The sequence below is a fragment of the Sceloporus occidentalis genome, unplaced genomic scaffold, assembly GCF_023333645.1.
Source record: "Sceloporus occidentalis isolate IW3139 unplaced genomic scaffold, rSceOcc1.0.p SCAF_9, whole genome shotgun sequence".
NCBI lineage: Eukaryota > Metazoa > Chordata > Lepidosauria > Squamata > Phrynosomatidae > Sceloporus > Sceloporus occidentalis.
Window position 1 is genome coordinate 37756080 of NW_028316989.1, and position 22452 is coordinate 37778531.

The 22452-nt window shown below is 38.4% G+C and overlaps 1 protein-coding gene across 2 annotated transcripts in view; it reads right to left on the reverse strand.

Moving 5' to 3' along the window:
* Positions 1-4452: 4452 nt before the first annotated feature.
* The window catches only part of LOC149307295 (tropomodulin-2), a 39435-nt gene continuing 21435 nt past the window's right edge, over positions 4453-22452 (reverse strand). For both annotated transcript variants that reach the window (XM_089538833.1, XM_089538834.1), the window contains exons 4-10: positions 19570-19692; positions 17804-17887; positions 13265-13395; positions 10256-10363; positions 8817-8960; positions 8013-8157; positions 4453-7186 (exon numbers count right to left, since the gene is read on the reverse strand). In XM_089538833.1, coding sequence (XP_089394959.1) covers positions 7152-7186; positions 8013-8157; positions 8817-8960; positions 10256-10363; positions 13265-13395; positions 17804-17887; positions 19570-19692 — 770 coding nt within the window. In that variant the 3' untranslated portion in view covers positions 4453-7151. The remainder of the gene's footprint in view (positions 7187-8012; positions 8158-8816; positions 8961-10255; positions 10364-13264; positions 13396-17803; positions 17888-19569; positions 19693-22452) is intronic.

The window sequence follows — 22452 nt, forward strand, 5'->3', positions numbered from 1 at the left end:
CAAGACTTCAGCAGCCAAAAGCCAGAGAGAAGAAAAAGTATAAAGACCCTGGACTTTCATCTCCATTTTGTTGGCATCTACCGCAGCAACGGTGTCATCCCCAGCCTTCGAGAACAACTGATCAATGTTTGGCAGAAGGAAAGTGTGTGTGAGTATTGTATGAATGTGTGAGTGAAAGAGCTCTTGATAATCAATGGTTGTATTACTTTGTGATTCAATAAATGTTACATGCATGGTGTTTAAAACCAAATTTGGTGTCTCAATGTCTTTCTCAGCCTTGCTGTGAATAGGTCCACGGAGGGAGAGGTTTTCATTACACGCTCTCAGGATAAACAGGTTGCCCTTACAATCTTGGGCATAACAGATGTTTTGATAACTATTAAGAGTTACCTGAATACTGTTGTCAACATGCACTGATTGTGTGCCAAAAGAAATAGTATACCTATTTCGAGACATGTACAACAGTAATTGAGGATTATCAACTTTTACTTATCAGTGTCAATATTTCTGAGATGCTGGACATTCACTGCACGGTTATTTAACATACAATGGATATTAAAGTGTCGTTACTCCCTCTAGTGTACAAAAACTATACCATGTCTATAATCTGAACTATTGTAAGGTTGTTTTTTGTTTTTGTTTTTGAGATTGCTTTTCTTTTATATCACATAAAAACAGCTTCCAAATTTAATGATTTTTGCCAGATTGGGAAGGTCTGTCTGGAGGCTCTTCCGCACTACAGAAATAAAGCAGCTTGACACCATTTTGGAGCTGTCTACAAAGGCCAAAAGCCCATGTTCCCTGGCCTTGTGTTGTTTTCTTTGGACAACACAAGCTAAAACCCAAGGGCCACAATCAGGCTAGATCTTGGCAGACTGCAGTGAATCTGGCCCAATCTCAGGGTAAAGGGCCTTAGCGTAGGTCAGATTGACCCCACTGAAACTCCACAGCAAACCCAGTTAAATCAGATGACCCTGCTCAACCCTTACCTCCATCCATCAATACTTGTGGCCCATCTGTTCACTCCTTTAAACTGTCATGGCTCCATGGCTCCTGTGGAATTTTGGAATTTATAGTTTGGAGAGGTATTCAGCCTGGTCTGTCAGTTAGGTCTGGTGTCACATCAAACTACACATCCTAGGATTCTGTCACATGGAATAATGGCAGTGAAGGTGCTGTCAGACTTCTTTATTTCTGCAGTCATTTGCATTGCGTACACAAAATTAATTTGGGGGGGCTCTTGAGAGCGCCTCGGTTATTTTTCTTTATTCATACAGAGAAAGCACTGTGGTACATAATTTGAAAGATGTTCAGAAACTGAGCTTTCAAAAATTATATTTTTTTGAATTTTTCCTTAACTTTATTAATAAAATTAAGTTTCTGACTCTTTTTGTTATCATATCATGTGTAAACAGATTTGGATGGGATTTTAGAATTGTCTGACTTAACTATATAGGCTACATAACTATACATAAATATATAGTCTACGTACCCAAACATCAATTTGGGACATTGGGGGACACCCCAATTATCTTTTTATTCATGCAGAGTAGTGACTGTGGAGAGGCATGCTCCGTCAGAGGTAACTGATGTGCAATGTGAGGAATGTTTGAGCACTTGGGGTGGGAAACTTTGTTTAAGAGCACAACCCTTCTTGAACCACACTCAGACCTGAATCCAGGCTATTAGTCCCAACTGGGGAAGACCAGTTGAACCAATAGAACTTGTGTGTGTTGACTTGTTGAGTTTCCATTGATGCAATGGGTCTACTCCGGTAGGATCTAGCCATCTGTTTCTAGTAGCAAATCTGCCTAGTTGCCTCTGAAAGAATGCAAGCGCAAGATGTGAATATGTTAGTTAGTTATACTCCCTTTTTAAAATGGAAGTTTCATTGAATCAGGTATTAAGTAGAGCTATCCCTCAGTCCTTCTCGCTTATTCTTTCAAAAATGTTTTGCATCTCTCGTGTGTGCTTTCCTATGTGTGATAAAAGTAGACCAAATTGTACTGAAGAGGAGCATTAAGGAGGCAACTTCAAGACAGAGTTAGGCAATAAATCAGACTGTTACAAAATGCTGCTCACAAGTGCACAGAATACCCATTATACGTATTGGGTCAAAAGACATGTACAACAGTGACAAATTGCCATACAGTAAAAAGCAGCTCGGATGGCACAGTAGAATCGCTGCATGCAAATACAGCCTCATATATACAGTGGTTACAATTATAATTACAACTTCCTTGGCATTAGAGAGGCCTGGATAGAGCAAGATTCACCTAGCACAACCTTCTTGGTTTACATGTTGAAACATCTCCATCTCAGAGTAGCCTTGTTAATGTAGCTATGTGAAAGCCTAATCTCCAGAAGTATATATTTCTGAAATACACAGTATTGGAAGCTGCCTTATACCAAATAGACTGTTGGTCTGCTGGTACTCAGTATTGCCCATGTTAATTGGCTTTCCATGCTTTTGGATATGAGTATTTTCCATCTCTCTCTGTAGATGCCATGGAATGAATCTGGAACTTTCTGCATGCAAAGCAAGTGCCTAGTCATGAACCTGTAGTTTCTCACTGTTTTGGAGAGAGCAAAAATTGCAAGAATGGGGCTCAGATTGTCAGTGACAATATGGAAGGCCTTACTCATAGATTATACGTAGGTCCCACATAGACAGGCCAAAATAAAGCTGCTTCAGGTCACTTTGGAGGTATGCTGTTTAAATGATGCATGCGTCCTAAGAGCCCGGAAGTCGTGACAAAGCCATGCTCTAGTCCTAAGGATCTGACCGTTACTTACTGTAGTAAGTGCGCACCCATCTGTGATAGCTAGCTTTTCTGTTTATTTTGGCAAGTGATACTGATTTCCTATTTACCAGAAACAGTCATATCTGGCTTTTTTCTTTTCTTGTAGGGCTGCTCTATGGAAACAGCATGGACATATTCACACATACCATCAGTGTGCCATTCTGGGCATAATAATAATACTAATAATAATAATAATAATGCAGTCACTAGAATAAATACACACAAGTTTCTGATCACAAGAAGACACTTGCCCTCAGATACAAAAATGGAAAGCATCTGCCTGATTATATGAAAGATCAGTCTTTTCTACCATAGGAAATCAACCTTGGATAAGGCCCTATGTCAGAAAGCATCCCGGGAATATGGCCGCTATACGTTTAGCATTGGAAGCATTTACATAAACATGTTTTATGGAAGGCAGCATCATTTGAACACACCTGTACTTGTATGCTAAGTTGCCATTGGTCATACACATATTAGGAAGGCACAATAACTGTACTCTCAATAGCCAGAATTCATATACTGTATCTGTATGTAAACACATGTAGGGTGGGTGTCGAAGGGATAGCTATGGGGGGGGGGGGGTAGGGGGTAAAATGAAGGTATTGTACTCCCCCAATAAGAAATCTGCCCCCATCCAAATGATTTTTTCCTTCAGTCTTCAAATTTCTAGCATTGCAGAGAGTAAGACACAGAATCTCGTTCCAACCTAGAACATTTCTATTTGCTGTACTGTCATTCCCTTGGTCCCTTTGCCTGCCCCTTTTTGTGGGACAACTGTTTTCCAAATTTTCAATAGGATTTTTGACTAACTGCAATCTTACAGATTTGAAGACCAAGGGAAAATTTCATTTGAAGTTCAGATTTCTTATTTGTGGGGGTGATGTCCTCATTTTGTTCACCTCTGGGGTGTAGGTGCATGTGCATGTGTGCAAGTGTGGAAGTCAGAAAGAAAGGACGGTGTAGTAAGTAAGCTCATATCATAGCACTTTCCCACTCCAGCATACTTCAAATCTTCACCCAGGCCTGTTTCTGCATGATCTTTGCTCATTACCCTTCATGAAGATGGAACCCACCCACATCCCTCTGGCTACAATAAAAGTACAACATGTTTCAAGAGTGTTGTGAACTGATTTTTTTAAAAAGACATTAACCCCAGGTTGGCATTTCTTTCCAAAGGTGAAAAACACAGCTGTTGGTCGGTCACCAGTTACTCACCTTGAAGGGGAGTTCACCAGTGCATATTCATGACTGGATGATGGCAGTGATAAGTAGCTGGTTATATGCAAGCACAGATGTGGCAGAAATGAATGAGATGCTACACAGCAATAGGATGCACAAGTCCCCTTCAGTTTCACTGTGCAACAGTTGAAGTGAGTATAGGGGGAAAGTGACATGGGGAATGTTCAGCTATACAAATTTTTCAACACTGCACATAGCACTTGGATAATTCAATGTGGAAATCTAAATGACATGGGACTGAATTGTTTGAGTCTGGCTTGAAGTAAATATGTTACTTCACTAATTTACATTAGCCTTGGTATCCCACTTAACTATATCTATGGCCCCATACAGACAGGCCAAAATAAAGCTGCTTCAGGTCACTTTGGAGATATGCTGTTTAAATGATACATTCATCTTAAGATTTTAGAAGCTGCAACAAAGCCACACTCCAGTCCTTAGGACTGGAGCGTGGCTTTGGCACAGCTTCCAGCCTCTTAGGATGCATGCATCATTTAAACAGCATACCTCCAAAGTGACCCGACGCAGCTTTATTTTGGCCTGTCTGTATGAGGCCTATAAGACCTAATTTATACCTTTTAAAGAAAGATTAGTATTCCTCTCCTTCCTTTTTTATATGGGGAGGCAGGGAGAAGCAGTACTACTTGAAGGAGGGTTTTTGATATTGTGGGAAGGAGCCAGGAATAAGCAGCAGTTTGTTCAAATAAAGGTAACCTGGTACTCCTAATCAGAAATAAATATGAAGTTATTTTACAGACACATGTGAAAACATTAACATTTAAAAAGACACATTACAAATTAATCTTTGCACATATTAAAGATCTAAATTGTATTACAAACTAAACATTTTTTCGCAATCATCCAACAGCAAAGGCTGTGCTCTACTGCTGTGGTTCTGACAGCTGTTCCTGCAGCCTTATCGCGAACCTGGAAAATGTGCTAATTTCAGAGATAAGGATGTAAATTAGGCAAACAGATCCTTTCTAACAGCTTCTTCAACATTATATTTGCTTGCATTTTACTTGCACGCCAAAGATGTTTTAAAGTGTATGCCTACAGACTTAAAAACGTAAAGTGTAAATATGGCAAAGAGATGTTTACAAATGTATATCAGACGGATGCATACATCAGGACTGGGTGCAGCACCACCCAGACAAGCACTGACTGGGTCAAAGCTCCATGTGCCTTTGTGAAGTGTGAAATGACCCATAAGTCATTGTCTTCTTCCTTCCTTTTCCCATTTGCTGGCAAGACCTATGCTTTTGTTATATTAAATATTTTAAGAGCTTCTACCTAAAGCAACACTTCCCAAAACAGCTTAGAAAGGGGAATCTGTTAATGAAACTGTGCCTTTATTCAGGAATTCCTATTGGAGCTTCCTTTTCAGTGTTTTTTTCCCCCTATTGGTTGCACATAAATGAGTTCCTCTTGCAGCCTGATAATTTAGGCTGCAATCCTATGTACAGTTAACTGGAGGATAGGTTCCATTGAACTCAATGGGGCTTGCTTCTTAGTAGGTAAGTGTAGGATGGCGCTGCTGTTCACTCACATTCTGCAGGCCACAGATACGCTAATACCAACTGTTAGAGAATCAGTGGATCTCAGTAACCAGTTATAGTAACAAATGCACAACATCAAGATTGTTTCTAAAAAGGTGGTTTGAAAAAGATAGCATCTTCTTAGTAAAACATTGCTGTATGTTAAAGAGACTTGATGATGATTCTGCCTTCCTGAAAGAAAAACTTTTATTATGGTATTTATTTGTTTGTTTCTGTTTTTGTTTGTTTCTTTGTTTTAAAGCTGCCTGAAGTTGTTTTAAGTTTGGCAACACTAATGTGTGTTATATAATGTCACCCAACAGGTAACAACATATTGAGAAGGTGGTTGTTCTAACTTAACATGTGTAAACAAAAAGGATTTGATAGCACCCACAAGATAACACACATTGCACCAATGACGAACCGAGTGGTTTGGTGGCCATGAACATGGGCACATTCAGTTTCTCCTCAGCTGACCTACTGAAAGCATTTTTACTTGTGCTCAGGTCGATGACCCTAGGTTGGATGGATGGTTACTGTTCCATGTTACAACATGTACATTTTTATCTCAATCCACCAGCAAACCAGGTTAGTGCACATTATAGTTTGTGCATACTATGTTTTGATGTGCTATCTGAATGAAGCCATTGTGTGATTCATCTCAACAACTTTGCTCAGCAAAGTTCTTCTTTGCAGTGCATCTGTGCTCTGCTTATGGCACACTGTAGTCCTGAATCAAAGCCTGACTTATTTGGAGGTGGGAAGATGCTGGTGGAAGGATGGTCCTGCCTTGCAGTGTTTTAAAAGGACTTCTTGGTCACATTCAACTCTATAATGTGTACAAAGCCTCACACAAACAAAGGTAGTGGTCTGTATGGACACAGAGTGGATCTAGCCTTACTATGAAGTAAGATGAAGTGGTGGAATTTAAGACTGAGAGACAGACAGTTCTGACCCTGAAAACATAATCCACCAAGCAGTTCCTATTTTTTTCTGTGGGGTGAGTGCATGAAGATTTCCTAGTGGGTTGCCATTTTGGCTACTATGCTTACATAGCCCTGCTTCAGAGTCCAGGGTGACCTGAATTCAGAACATGATTGTGGATTACCAGAATGGGAGTAAGGGATGTAGTAATGCATTGCAAAGATTCCTTTGCATGAACTATTTCTTATTCATGCAAGTAGAATTTTGGGGGGAGCAAGACCAGTTGTTAGTAGGACCCTGTTCTGTATCCTGAACTTTTAGGGTGTTTTTTCTTTAAGAAATGTATTGGAGTTGTTAAAAGAAAAACTCACTGTGGTTTTAGAGGTCCCACATGAAATCAGATTTGATTTCTGTGGTGTGCATGTTGGCTTTACATGATTGATTCAAAAAGGTGTTTCTTTTTTAAATAAGAAAATAATGCTGGATCGTTTTGTTTAAAAGGCAGGGGCAGGGAATAGGGTAATATAGTAGCCTCATTATGAAAACTTTCCAGTGTCTCCCTTTAAGACCAGTGAATTTCCTCAGCTTGCTGATGGAACAGCACTCTCTGACAGGTAGCTTGTACACATCCTCAGAGGCAAGACTAGTGGCGTTCTCCTTCCACTCGCTTCTTGCGAACTAGAGAGAAAGAAAAAGAACAGAAAAGTAAAGAAAAGAAGAAGGCACAGCTTAATATTGAGAACCATTTTCCCTATTTTACAATTGGACATTTTACCAATTTTTAGTAAAAAGTGATCAATAGCTCTTGGATGTACTGCATGTCTTACATATATATATTCATCCTTCCTTTATGAAGGTCAGTGCAACTCATGGGAAGTTATCTTTCATACATTATTTTTTAAAACCCCTTGTGATATAGATTAGGCTGAAAGATAGTGATAGTGATAGTGAAAGATAGTAATCAGTTCACAAGCACAGCATGAGCTTCATGGCTAAGCAGAGATTTAAACTGAAGTCTCCCTGGTCCAAGTCCAGGTTTGTGAATTATAGTACCAGACATGTTTCACCTCCTCTTTTGGGGATTTCTTAAGAGACCTTTCTGCAGTTGCATCAGAATGATATGCCAAAGTTCTGAGGTGGTAGAACAGACAGTGGCACTTTATTTATCCCAAGTAATAGTTATGTGTTCATAATTCTACCTTGTCTGTCCATAAAATTGCTCAATTTACAATATAAACGGACTTTGTGTTTTACAACTGCTAAACTAATGGAAAAGTAACAGCAGGTAAAAGTTTAAAAGATATGGAGCCAGGATGATGGACAACCTTTTTTGCTTAAAAAAACAAAGGTACCACATAAGTAAAAAAATTAACTTCACTTCTATATGAGGTCAACGCACAGTTGAGCATATACGGTAATTCTCAGTGAATCTTGTGGTAAACTGTTTTGGCTGGGAAATTACAAATTAGGCCCCAAAGCTCTTGTGTTTCTGGGAGTTTCTTACCGAGGTCATTGTTTTTCGTGATGGCTGCTGCTACCCTTGTTCTTGGGCCTTGTTTTGTAAACTGGTACCCAAATTTGAGGATCTGTGAATTCTCTTCCAACATCTGAGCAATCTCCATTTCGACCGCTGTCCCAAGCTGTTGCCTCTAGGAAACGAACCAAAATGAGATGGAAATGTTTACTTCCAAAAAAAGAAAGAGAAAAGCAAACCTGGCCCATGCACTCAAGTGCATCACTTGATTTCTCATTATGTTGTTACTATTTATACAATATCATCAACAGACATGGCATTTGATATACAAAACCAAATCCCTGCTCCAAGGAACTTACAAACTAAGGCCCAAACTATACATGGCATTTGCTTTTTGTTAAATAAATAGCTGGCACAAGGGAGGCTGAGCTAAATAATAGTGTGAAAGGAGTTTTAACTCTGTGTCCTCACTCCCTAGTACTGATGAAAATTACCCCTTCCACAAGTGTGTACTAGTTATATCAACCAGCTGTTAAACACATACCTATAGCGGCCCCTGTGCGAAACTGAATGCTGGACCAGATGGAAGTGTGGTATGTATGGCAACAAAATTCTGCATATGAAAACAAGTACTAATATAAGAAGGTTATTTGCCACACATTCCCAGTGAGGACTGCTATGCTGTTTCATGGACTAAGCAAAGCAAAATCCATCTCCTGCCACTCCATTCTCATTACCAGGCATTAAAAAACTCCTTCCAAATGATTTCATTACTAAACTACATCATTTAGATTCCCGCCAGCAGTAAGTTGCAGTTTACTGCCCTTTCCTTACCTGATTGTCAATTTTGATCTCTGTCAGTGTATCGTTCCCTTTCAGTGCATCAATCAAGGCAAGGATGCCTGTTCCGGTAATAAAATTGGATTCTATATTTAGGCTTGTGAGTGTCTTGTTCACTTTTAATGTATCAGCAAAAGCCTGAAGGATTGAGAGGAAAAAAATGTAAATTAGGAGCTCAGGATAATCTATGATAGATGCATTTACATGTATAGTATTATGGAGTGTAGGTCCATCAAAATATAGTCTTTTTCTGTGGAGTTTGTGTTGGCATTTTCTGGGTTTTTGACAGGAGGAATCCACACATTCTGGGTTTCTCTTATCACTGCCCAGATATAGGCAGGAAATCTAACAATATCTTTAAAGAAAACTGATTTTCTCTTCATGACTCCACCATCTTCTTTACTCAGTTATTTTCTTGTCTCTGCCCAGAGCCTTTTTAATTCACCTTTCAGCATCCAGTTTAGTACGTTTACTGTGAGGCAAACCAATAGGATTCAGAAAGAGCCAGCATGGTGTAGTGGTTTGACACTGGATTACAAATATAGAGATAAGGGTTTTGAATCCATGGAAACCCACTTGGGCAAATCACACTCTCTCAACTTCAGAGGAAGGCAAAGGCAAACCCTCTCTAAATAAATTTGCCATGCTCTGCCTCCAGGAACCTGGCATGTCCTCTGAGTCTGAAGGCTCTGATGGAGAGTCTAAGGCCCAGGACAGATGGGCCAAAAGCGGCGTGCCACCATTGGTACTAGGGTTCCGGAGCGTGCAGCATCCTCTGAGGATGTGAGAATGTGACTTGCCCAAAGTCACTCAGTGAGTTTCCATGGCTAAATTGGGATTTGAACGCTGGTCTCCAGAATCACAGTCCAACCCTCAAACCACTATGCCACGCTGGGTCTCAAGTAGGTTTCTCCATATCTGCAGTCTTGGAGATATACTGAAGGACCAGCTGTGTTTTACCCTTTCCTTTATTAAACATCTGATCTTAGCAGATACATGGGCTCATGAGACATGGAACAGTGGCCACATTCCTACAAGGAGGTGCATTTGCCATATTGTAATTAGTATGTTGGATGAAGATAAAGTCACTTCCATATGAGCAAATCTTTAAATAGATTTGCTGGCTAAAGTGACTTATGGGTTGGCACTCTCACCAAGGGCATTTGTTAGCTATTATTATTATTATTATTATTATTAACCTTTATTTATGAAGCACTGTAAATTTACACAGCACTGTACATACAATCTTTTTAGTTAGACGGTTCCCTGCCCTCGGGATTCAGACACTGCCATTTGTTTTATTTATGTTATTTATTCACTATACCACATAATATTCTCTGAATAGCATGCAATATCAATGGAATATTTCAAAATAGCTGTATAACTGTAGCCAAGAGATATGGTTTTTTCAAATATTCGTCTGTTCAACTTACAATGGCAACTGGGTCGTTGCTCCGAGTAGCTGCCAAGCTGAATTTCTTCACATGTGTATTGGTTTCCAAAGCTTTTGCAAACTCTTTCAGGGTTGGAATTGGAATATTCTGTATCGTAGAAAAAGTATATTTTAAAAAACAGGTTGAATAGATGTTAGATTAGGTCTATATTTAGTTAGACTAAAACTATTAAAGTCAGTGAGACTTAAGTTAGTAATGACTTGTTAATTCATTTCTGTGGCCATACTATAAGCCCACGTAAATCTGGATCCAATCCATTTGATTTTGATATGAATATTTGTTTCAGACTGTAGGAGTAAACTATGTGACCCAAATCATCCAAAATTCTAGAATATGATTTTGAATATAAAATCAAGTTTTGTATTGGACTACTTGAAATTAAAATAGGTCACCAATATGACTTTGGTTAATCCTAGTCCAGCCATTTGATAGTAATCTTGAATCTAAGCATAGGGAATCTTAGACTGTAGCTCTGATTCTATGCTCTAAAGGCCCCTCTTTAAACTGCCGTTCCCAGGTTCTCATAGGAAGAAACCACGACAGTTAAAGAGGAATAACAGTGCTATAATTTTTTTTAACAAGAATAAAAGTTTATTTTAACATAAAATAGTGCTATAATTTTTAAGTGTGAATTGGTCCCAGTCCCTGATGAAATCTTCTTTTTATTATACTGACTATGTTTTGTGTGCATGATGTCTAAAGCCTTGCTGTGGGTTTGCCCTCACATAAGGAATGAGTTCAGTGCTAGAAATTCAGTCTTTCCAAGAAAAGCATCATTATAATTTTGAGGTTTGCACTTTTGGATTGCAACCCCTAGAATCCTAATAATTTATGTTGGCTGGGGATTCTGTGTGTTGCAGTCCAAGAAATTAACCTCTCCAGGCTTTGAACACAAAGACAATTATACTTTTGTATTATACATTCAGCATGGAAAAGTTACATTTTTGAAGCATAACTTCCAGAAACCACATCTAGTGTGGACATTGGCCATATTGATATTAATATTCATATAGCCTTTTAAATATTAAAACTGGCTCTTAAGTACTGCTTCTCCCTTCCATCATGAAGGAGGAAATTCTGGAAAAGCTGGAATTAGGAAATAATATGATAAAATAATAATTAATAATAATAATTTGTTTTATTTATATACCGCTATTCCAAAGATCATAGCAGTGAACAGCAAGTAAGCTAATTAGCAAGTAAGCTAATTAGCCCCCAACAGTCTGGGTACTCATTTTAGCGACCTCGGAAGGATGCAAGCCTGAGTCGAGCTTGGGCCCTTTTGCTGGTCTTGAACTCGCAACCTTGTGGTTTTGAGTGAATGGCTGCAGTACAGGCATTTAACCACTGCGCCACCAGGATTAAAGAGATTTACAAGGAACAATGGAATTCACTAATAGATACCAGAGAAAGAGGAGGACTGACAATGCCAGTCCTTGCTTATTGTATGGATTGGTTAAAAGATTGGATACACTTAAAAGATGAAAAATTACTAAATTTGGAAGGTTTCAACACAAGATATGGATGGCATGCTTATTTCTGGTGCGGAAAATTAGAACAAAATAATGATTTCAGCGACCACATAATAAGAAGAGCGCTGTGGAAGATTTGGAAAAATATAAAACCAAAATTCATCAACAGATTCCTGTTTGGGTATCACCTCACGAAGCTTTCCTGAGAAGAGAAAAATTAACATAAAAAGGATGGTTAAGATATAAAGACATTTTGAAATGAGAAAATGAAAAACCAATATTGAAGAATCGGGAAGAATTAAAAATTGAAGGAATAAATGTACAATGCTTCCCACATCGGCAGCTCACTGAGAGATTTAGAATAGACATTAAACAGTATGGAATTACAAAAGAAAAAAACAGAATTACTTAAAGAAAATACAAAAGGAACCATTTCTAGAGTATATAAATTATGTTTAAAACTTGAATTAGAAGCAGAAACAATTAAATCGTGTATGATTGTGAATAGGCAAAAAAAAAAAATAGGACATAATATACAATTAGAAAAGTGGGAAAGAGCATGGGGGAAAGATTTAAAATTTACTTTGCCTATGGATATAAAGGAAAACATCACAAAAATGATGTATAGTTGGTATTTAACTCCCTCTTGAATGGCTAAAATGTATAGGAATAGTGAAGGGATCTGTTGGAAATGTCAAGGACAAATAGGCTGTTTCTTTCATATGTGGTAGACCTGCCCTAAAGCAAAAAGATATAGGAAAGATGTGCATAGAATATTACAAGATATATACCAAATAAAAATTACATTGGAACCAGAAACATGTTTATTAAAAATGGTAGAAGGTAATGAGGAGAGGAGAAATTTGAAAGGAATACTGTATTTGTTGACAACAGCAAGAATTATATTTGGAAAACACTGGAAAGAACCAGAGACCCCAAATATGGATGAGTGGCTTTTAAAAGGCTTAGATGTAATTGAAATGGATAAATTAACAATGTTGATGAGAGATGAACTAGTTAAAGAAGAACAGATATGGGATCCATTATTGAAGTATTGTAGTATGAGATGGTCTAATAATTGATTGTAAAATAAATTGATAATATACTATGTAAACTGATGGAATATGAGTTTCTTATGAATGAGGAAGCATAGAGTACAGAAATGTACATAGTCCAAAAAGAGAGTAAAACATGTATATAGATGAGTGAGGTGGAGATGAAAATAGACAAACAACGAGGAATATATGAGTAAATGCTGCAAAGGAAGTTACAACTATGTGAATTAATAATGTAAAGGTTAGGGAAGGGAAGGTAAAGAGAATATTGAAATAACACAAGGAAAGAAGTTGTATTTTACTGTTTGCATTAATAAAGATGACTTTATTTAAAAATAAAGGAGGAAATGCCTAGTAAAACAAATTACAATTTGAACACCTTCGACTTCACAAATCACAGTTATTGTAATATTGTGCAAACAGCTGGGGCACATTGGAATTAGCAATGCTGACAGGAGTACCTTAATGTTATTCAGATTGACTTCCAGGAGAGTAGGATCATTTGCCTTAATTTTTTGCAGAGTGGCTTCAACATTTGTTGGGTTAGGTGGTTCCTCAAAAACTGGCTTGACTTTTTCACCTTTGACTATGTCTGTTGGGGGGAAAACAAACCAGTTATGTCTTGGGGTATCATTTACTCATAACTAGTATTAGAATAATCACTTGAATGATGTCTCCCTTGAAGAGGTGAGACAAATAAATGGCTCCTGGAGCAAATCAGGTCTAAACTCTCCCTAGAAGCCACAATGACTAAACTAATGCTGTTGTACTCTGGCCATATCACGAGAAGACAAAACTCACTAGAAAAGACAATAATGCTTGAGATGATGCTTAGAAGGTAGTAGGAAAAGAGGAATAGCACTTTATAGATGGAGAGACTCATTCAAGGAGGCCACAGCTGCCCTGAGTTTGCAAGACTTGAGCAAGGCTCTAGACAACAGGGTGAATTGGAGACCTCTCATTCAAAACATCTCCATAACTCAACGTTTCTTGATGACAAATAAAATCAAATTATATGCACACAAGAGCCTGGTTTTGGCTTCTTATTTTAAATCAGTCTGCCCTTTTCAGTTCCCCACAATTCCTCTTGAGTTGAACTGAACTGAACATGGTTCCTCTGTGACATTTGGGAATGTGATGTTAGGGATTAAGTCCATCACTGCCAGGAGCTTAACCACAAATCACCACTAAATCCTCTGGTGCAAGATAATCAAATTCTCATTCTCATTATGAAAAAAATCACAACAGAAAGAGAGAAACAAGGGATTCCCTATTCTAGAAAACTATACTGTTCTTAACTAGGGAATAGACATTGATTTGTGAGAAAGATCCCTTCCCACTGTCTTTCTCTTACACTAATGGTCGATTTGTGAATCCAGTTAGTGGTTATGAAATCGCTACATCTGCACATTGCGTACAGGGTAACCATCAAAACTGTTCCCTCTGCCAGCCCATAGTTTATCAAGTCTTTGAGTTGCTTCACTTAGGCTGCATCTGCATTGAATCTTCATCCACATCTTCAGAAATAATCCAGTTTGACACCATATTAACTGTAGCTCAATGCTACAGAATTCTGGGATTTGTAGTTTGTTTTAGCACCAGTGGTCCCTGACAGAGAAAGCTAAATATCTCACAAAACTACAATTCTTAGAATTCCATATCATTGAACCATGGCAATTAAAATGGTGCCAAACTAGAGTATTTCTGCAGTGCAGATGCATCTTTAAATAGACACAGTTCTCAGTGCTGCTAGCCACAAGTGGTATAGAGAAGCAGGTTTAAGATTTTTAAAGCCCCCAGTTTTGTACATCCATTTGCAATTAATATTCTTAAGTGTCAGACTGGTGATATGAATAGTAGGCTTAGACCACCCAACCTGCTACTAGTTGGAAGTTTAGACTTCCTACAGCTAAAGACCTCCAGGCCAAGTACAAATTGAAGAGAAATTCCAGAGGGGTAATTGTGTTTTCCTATTTCAGCAGGAATAAACTCAAGCGGAGTCCTCTGGCACCTTAAATAGTAACACATTTTTGTATTATTGAGTCCATTAAAAACAATATGACATATTATCCTCCACTATAGATATTATCCTCCACTATAGATTTATGCAGCACATATATTATGACTGCAGAAAATATAGAAATGGAGCAAATGGGGCATGAAGTGTTTGCAAACACAAATGCAAACAATAGCACCAGTGAATCACTCAAACACCAACAATCAGCACTGACACATTCCTCTTAACTGTATTGTGCCAATTCCCAGTTGTAGTGGGAACAAAAACTCTGGTTCCGATAGAGTCTGACACAAATAGTATCCATTTAACAAAGTAATCACTTAGGAGATTATTGCATGGAGTAAAAGATCCAAAGTAATTCAGGATTGCAAACTCAAAAGTAGGTATTACGCTTGTAAAATCGCTGCTGCTGGGCAACTACAAGCTGGGTCCCAGCCGCACTCAGCTAGCCGCTTTACAAAAACAGGAGCTTTCTGTCTTTGCAAAGCGGCCGGTTGAACGCAGCTGGGACCTGGGTTGTAGTCGCTTGGTGGCAGCAAATTTATAATACCTGCTTTTGAGTTTGCAATCCTGAATCTATTTTGGGTTTTTTTCTCCATGTGCTAAATCTCCTTAGACTCCCTCTGCTTAAAACCTGGATTCTTAAGCCCACTATATGGGGAGAAAATACACAAACCATGCAAATCATCCTTTTGTGGCTATGGATTATCACACGGGGCTTTTTGGAGCTCAGATCTGGGGTGACTCCTGGTTCAGCTATGCGAATTCACATCATAACATGAATGTTTTATCACACCTGGTTGCCCTTCTGTTGCCCTTCCGAATCGAGGGAGAATTGAATCCAAGGCAAGTCACGTGATGCAGATTCATGCAAAGTGGAGTTGTCTCCTTGCTTGCAAAAAGGAAAATAAAGATTATGGACTTTCTCTTACAGGATGCCATGAATGGGAGGCATTTATGGCATCCTGCTGAACTACGACTCTGGAGACCAGGGTTCGATTCCCTCTCGGCCATGAAACCCACTGGACAAGTCACCCACTCTCAGCCTCAGGAGAAGGCAATGGCAAAGCTCCTCTGAACAAATCTTCCCAAGAAAACCCCATGATAGGTTCACCTTAAAGTTGCCATAAATCAGAAACAACTTGAAGGCACACAACATACACATGGACGATAAGGATTCTGGTTTGGTTGTGTAAACCACTCTTGGTGCAATGTGAGAATAGGCTCACTGGAAACAGAAAAAGGACTAATGAGGAATGGATAGTTAACCTTTTCATGCTTCTGTTTCTTTAGGATATTTAGAACTAATACACTCCAGATTTTATAAACAGCAACAACTATTTTAATTCTAACACAACCTAAGATAACTTCTTAACCATGTCTATGCTTTCTCTCATAAGCAATTAGCAGTAGCTGTTATTTGTTCCTTATATTATTTAAAATTCTGCCCTTATAAAGACGCTGTGGGTGAGGTGCATGGCTCATCTTCCTTCCTTAATTATCTTATCATCACAATAATTTTTTTTAATAAAAAAGAAAAAAAATGTTATCATCACAACAGCCTTGTGGTAGGTTGATACAGACAAATTGCCCAGCGAGCTACAAGAAGGCTGTATGCTGATTTGAACACAGGTCTTCTTCAGTTCAACCAGGGAAACACACTGACACTTCTCTTCTTGTATATCTCTTGGGGCCTCCTATATTTTAAATCTTGCTTCAAAAGTCACTAGAACTTCTGAGACACATCCATTCAAATTAAAGAAAACAACACAGAACTGGCTTGCAGTGGGAGAAGTGTTGTTTTTGGAACAAAGTTGCCTGACAGTGCAAATTCCTAGTCACTAAATGCATGGCAGGAATATAGCTTAACAGATTCATCGTGCTGAAGTGGTGGACTTCTGCAAAACTAACAATAATAATCACAGAGGAACATGAATTAGCAACGTAAGCAGTTTGATGGTTGTTGCATACTCACCACCTGCTGAGGAAGGGGGAGAAGAGCCTCGATATAGTAGAAGTAAAACTGCAGATTTGCTTCCATAATTTCCCCCTCTCCTATGGGCAATTTTATGGTCGTCACTTTGTATCTGCGAGGGGGAGGGTCTGTTCTGGACCCTGCGCAGATAACAAAAAAGTGGGACTTCAAGTCCCATCGTTTCTTATGGTGGCACAATGTGCATGTGGCCGTGTGCACATGCCCCCATTAATAACAACAGGCTTGTCGTCTGTGGAAGCTCAAATCAACAGATGGCAAGTCCACTAATAAGAAGAGCCTGCTCTATTATAAAAGACAACTGGAATTTCCTTCAATTTTGCATAGGCTTCACACACACACACACACACAGAGGCCTGGATCTAAAAGGAGTTAGGAATAAGCTCCATTGATGTCAAAGAAATAGGTGGTGTAATCTTACCCATGTTTACTCAGAACTAAATCAGCTCCATTATTATGTTAATAACTGAATTCTGCTCTGCACATGCAAAAGAATGAGGCAGTAGAATGAGGCAGTATACAAGCTTGTATGACTTATGACTGCAGCTGGATGATAACATTGGATTTAACTGCTGAACAGGAAGATCCTATTATGCTTAAGGAAGCTGGATTTTCATCCACTGGAATTTATTATTCTGTGGGTTAACCACCACCAATATAACGTAAAGCAACCTGATGTGACTTCAATGGACATGATTTGCCAGTTCCAGGGCCTAAACCTGTCTCCAGATTTGACTGTAAAGAGACCATCCCAAGAGATTAGCTGCACTCATCCTAGTGTCCTACTGCTTCATATCAGACAGAGTCAAATACAGTTAGAAGAGGGTGCCCAAAACTGCTAATCCCAAGATTCCACAGGATGTTGCTATGGCAGTTAAAGTGGAATCTTAGTGCTGTAACTGTGCCATATGAAAAGTCCCTTAGCTGTCTAATAAGCTCCCTTGCTTTGGCTGTGTGCATGCAAGTCATTAGGGAAATACCTCTACTTACTTTTCACGATTCCTTTGCCATCTTTACCAGTGGTTCCTTCATCAAACTTGGGGTTGTTCACCAAGTTGTGTACTCCAAGAACAGCTAGAAGCCCCAAAACAGAATAGGATACAATGAAATATTAGAAAGAAACACACTCCTTACAAGCTCTCTTGGCTTTGAAATCAAAGCAGCAGGCTTTGGTTTCTTTGTTCATTGATAATGTCTACATAAAAGAAAGGGATCAGATGGTTAGTGAAAGTCCGTTTGGAACAGCAGAGGGCAAATAATGGCTCTCCAGATATTATTGGGCTATAACTGCTATCAGCCATAGCCATCTTGGCTAATTATAATAAACACTGGGAGTTGAAGTGCAGTAACATCTAGATGTCTATACCTTGCCACCCTTGCTTTGTTCTAAAGAACAAAGCGCATAGAAAATTTGTCTGTCACTATTTAGTCATGCTACATTTGCAATGTGTGTCTACAATTGAATCTCGGTACTCTGAAGACTGCTTCAGATGCCAGGCGTTTCTTATATACAGTGTCACCTCCACATAGGAAAAAGGATGAAAGCATATCTGTTGCACACTTATGTATATTTCCCTCAGTGTGCATGTGTCATGCTGTTTACTGACAGTGTGCATGTGCACTATATAAATATGCAGTGTAAAGGACACATATGCAGTTATCAGACATAATGCCTTGCATGTTTCATGCAGATTTCCTACATAACAGTAGTTTACGTGTTAGAAGTGTGTTATCAGCCAAGATTTAGCAGAAGAAAGGCCTGAGGTGGCTGAGTTTCATGGGGCTATTTCATGGGACTAAAGGCAAGGGGGCATTGTCCAGGCCAAGCAAGGGCCAAGGGCCATAAGCAGCAACCAAAGATCAAAAGGACCCAAAGTGGAAGAATGACTGATTAAATTTAAAGTCGAAGGCTTTCATGGCCGGCAGCCATAATTTTTTTGTGGGTTTTTTCGGGCTATGTGGCCATGTTCTGGAAGAATTTATTCCTAATGTTTACCTGCATCTGTGGCATAGTCTCTTCCCTGAACATGCCAGCCACAGGTGAAATATCAGGAATAAATTATTCCAGAACATGGCCACATAGCCAGAAAAACCCACAAAAAACGATTGACTAAATATTTACACATATTTGCTAAATGATTTGGAACTGAACATTTCAAACCAACAGTGCACAGTGCAATAATAATTGTTAAAAACAATATACAGTACATAATACATAAACTAAAATACAATGTGTTATTCATAGAATAATGGCAGGTTGGACAACACGCATCTAAAATGAAAAATTACTGAAAACTGTCCGGTTTCAAAGAGAAGGGTATTCCATATAATAGGTGCCACAAAACTAAATGCCTTGCTCTGAACAACTGTGCAGTTCATCACAACTCACTTCTCTTTAATGTGTTCTCTGCTGTCAGAGGTTTGGTCAAAGTAACGGTATAATAAAACTGCTTTACATCCCTCTAGGGCAGGGGTGTGCATGGTGAACAGGGGTGTTTTTGGCTACAAACAGATGAGAGGTAAAAATGAACTTGTAGATCAGATGCCAAAGTCCTCAGCAGAAGTGGCCATTACTCGCTCAAACTGCAAAGTTGAAGGATGTGGAGACAGTTGAAGGAGCTGGGATGGTAACAAAAGAGTTCACCACTTTAAAAAAAATCCAGAGCAATACCATCCATATCGGGATGACTGAAACATCTGCAACTGCTGATAAAAAGAAATCAAAAAGAATCAATAGTTTTAAGATAACAACAAACCTGCTAGGTCATACAGCTCTGTATCTGAAGCACTGGCCAAGGCTTCTTCTAATTCTGGATCCAAAGTCACCTTCTCCTCTGTATGGGTTTCTATTGGTCTTTCTTTTGGGATAAACACTTTTCCTTAAAAAAACACCACCATATAATTGATATTGGAACATTTTTTTTTCATCTTAACACAGAGATCTTGTTCTTGTAGCTGTCAAGAAAAGAAGGATTATCTATTTGTGTTAGATAAGATGTCCAAAATCTGGAAATGTCAGCATGTACAAGTAAATTAATAATGATGATCTTTGATGATGATCAAGAATGGAGATGCCTTTCTCTGCTTTTCAGACTTAACATGAATCAACACTGATAATCCATCTTTAAACAGTCAACAATAGAGTGTCTCTTCAATTTTCAGAAGGCCATAAAATTTATTTTGCATTGTCATAATCAATTTTCTGACACTTATTACCAGATATGTAAATGATGAAGACCTGTACATAACAGAACAGCATCCTCCATTGTGTCTAAAGGCAACAGGCAAGCTTAGGGAGTGAAGGGCAGGCTTCATGGCCCAAAGAGTTATGATCTCCAGTACTTCACAGAAGAACTCCAATACCTTCTACCCAAGGTGGCTGCCGTATTATGCTTAAAAGAAAAGTTCTAGAGAATCAAAAGCTTATTTGTGGGATTTTGTACCTTTCCTGATGTTTGTACTGTGGTCTTTTCCTAATGCCTTCTATTTTAACAAGCATTATCATCTTTTCCAATGTGAACCTCTAATGGCCTGTACCTTGAAAACCCTACGATGATATGATCCTCTAAACTACAGATCTTCAAAGCCCTAAGTGGCTTAGGATCAGCTTTTCTCCATATGTTATTCCCCTCTAGATGCCATTAGTGAGATGGGGTCTATCTGCATGATGGTCTCATCTGTGGCATGGGCTCCCTAAAGAGATCTGTCTGACCTTCTTACTGTGCGGATTTAGATGCCAATCCAAGATCTTTCTTTCCTGCAAGGCATTTCATCTTTATTTAAAAGTTTTTAAATGTACAGTTTTGCTGCCAAATTTAAGACCTTAATATTTTAATGTTGGGATTAGCTGTTTTATTCTTTTAGTTGTTTTGCTTATTTTTTGTTAATGTATATTATTGTAAATTACCTCAAAGGCCTTTGCTGATTAGGCAGTATATACACTAGATAAATAAAGCAGAACAAACTGTATGGTTGTATGCCCAATCGTAAAATTCATAGCACACTCCTATGCATGTTCATTCAAGTGTCCCACTGCATGTGTGCACTTATTCTACTATCTTTTATAGGACCTTCTCAGTGGCTGCCCTTAAGCTCTGGAACGTCTGAAGAGGCTATACTAGCTCCAGGTTTGCTATCTTTTCATCTTCAGGCAAAGATTTATTTAACTATTATTCTGACAAGTTTTCAAAACTGAATATTTTAAAATAAAAGGCTCATGATAAAGGACTGTGCTGTTTTTAATTCTACTATCTTTATCGTTTTTAAGTTTTCAATTGTTGTTGATGATAGCTTTTGACAGTTTAATTCCATTTCATGTTGACCTTTGGTATATTTTAACAATCTTGTGTTTTAATGTGCAAGCTGCCTTGAATCCCAGTGCTGGGGAAAAGGCAAGATTCAAATAAAGATGAGGATGAGGATCATCATCATCCTTGTCTGTTTTATTCTCCCAGGCCTTTTAATAATATCTTATACTTTAAATACTATTAAGTTTTATTTTGTGTAGTCCACTTGGATCACTTTTAATTATTTTTCTTTGCTGTTTTATTTGTATTTCATTGGTTTCAACTGTAAACCAACTGTCATAGGATACCTATAACCAAGGATGGTATACAAATGGTCCAACCAAATAAACCATATGATTAGGATTTCAGGTATAGACAGATTCAACATCCCAAATGGTTCCCACTCAGAAGAATGAGAAAGAAGGACCACGTTTTAGAAGTGAATTATGTTCTACAAAGAACCTCCTCCGCCCCCAATAATTCTGACCATAAAACCATTACATCCACAATGTAAAATTACCTAACTTGCACCACTGACTCCAGTAATAACAAAAATAGGACTCTTGCACTTTTAAGAAAGTCCAGTACAGCAAGAGAGAGAGGTATTTCTTTGCCAAATGAAGCCATCAAAGATTTCTTAAGTTTTACACTGTGTTTGCCAAGTTCCTTGGCTTTGTGTGATGCACACCAAATTCTTCTCATGAAAAAACAGCCAACAGATACAACAGGGATTTCAAATGTTATGAATTTGGCCCACACAACCCCGCTCTTTGCAGCACCACAAGGTTGCTTTGCTTTGCTTTTGTACAAAAGCCTAGAGCAGTTAAAGGATCCATCCCCTGCTTCTGGTCCAGATTTTTTCACAAGACTGGGTTAGTCAGCTGTGTCACCTTTGTTGTTATTATTTGTTTATTCTTGATGTTTTATTGTTATAATTGTTGTAATTTGCCTTGATTCCCCTGGGAAAGGTGGAATATAAATAAATTATATTATTATTATATTATTATCAAGTTGACTTTGACTTATAGTGACCCTATGAATGAGAGACATCCAAGAACTCAAATCATCAACTGTCCAGTTCAGATCTTGCAAACTCAGGTCTGTGGCTTCCTTGACTGAATCAGTCCACTTATAGTGTGTTTTCCCTCTTTCCGTACTGCTTTCCACTTTACCAAACAGTTTCCCCCCCACACTCTTGTTTTTCAATGTCTCAATCTAGCTGTAAAGGTTCCTGAATATAACCAAGGTTTTGTCTTTTACAACTACTTCTACATATTGCTTTTGCTGTATTTTAATAGACATTTCTAATGTATGATTTTTAAATATAGCAACTTTTGAATTTACATCTGTGCA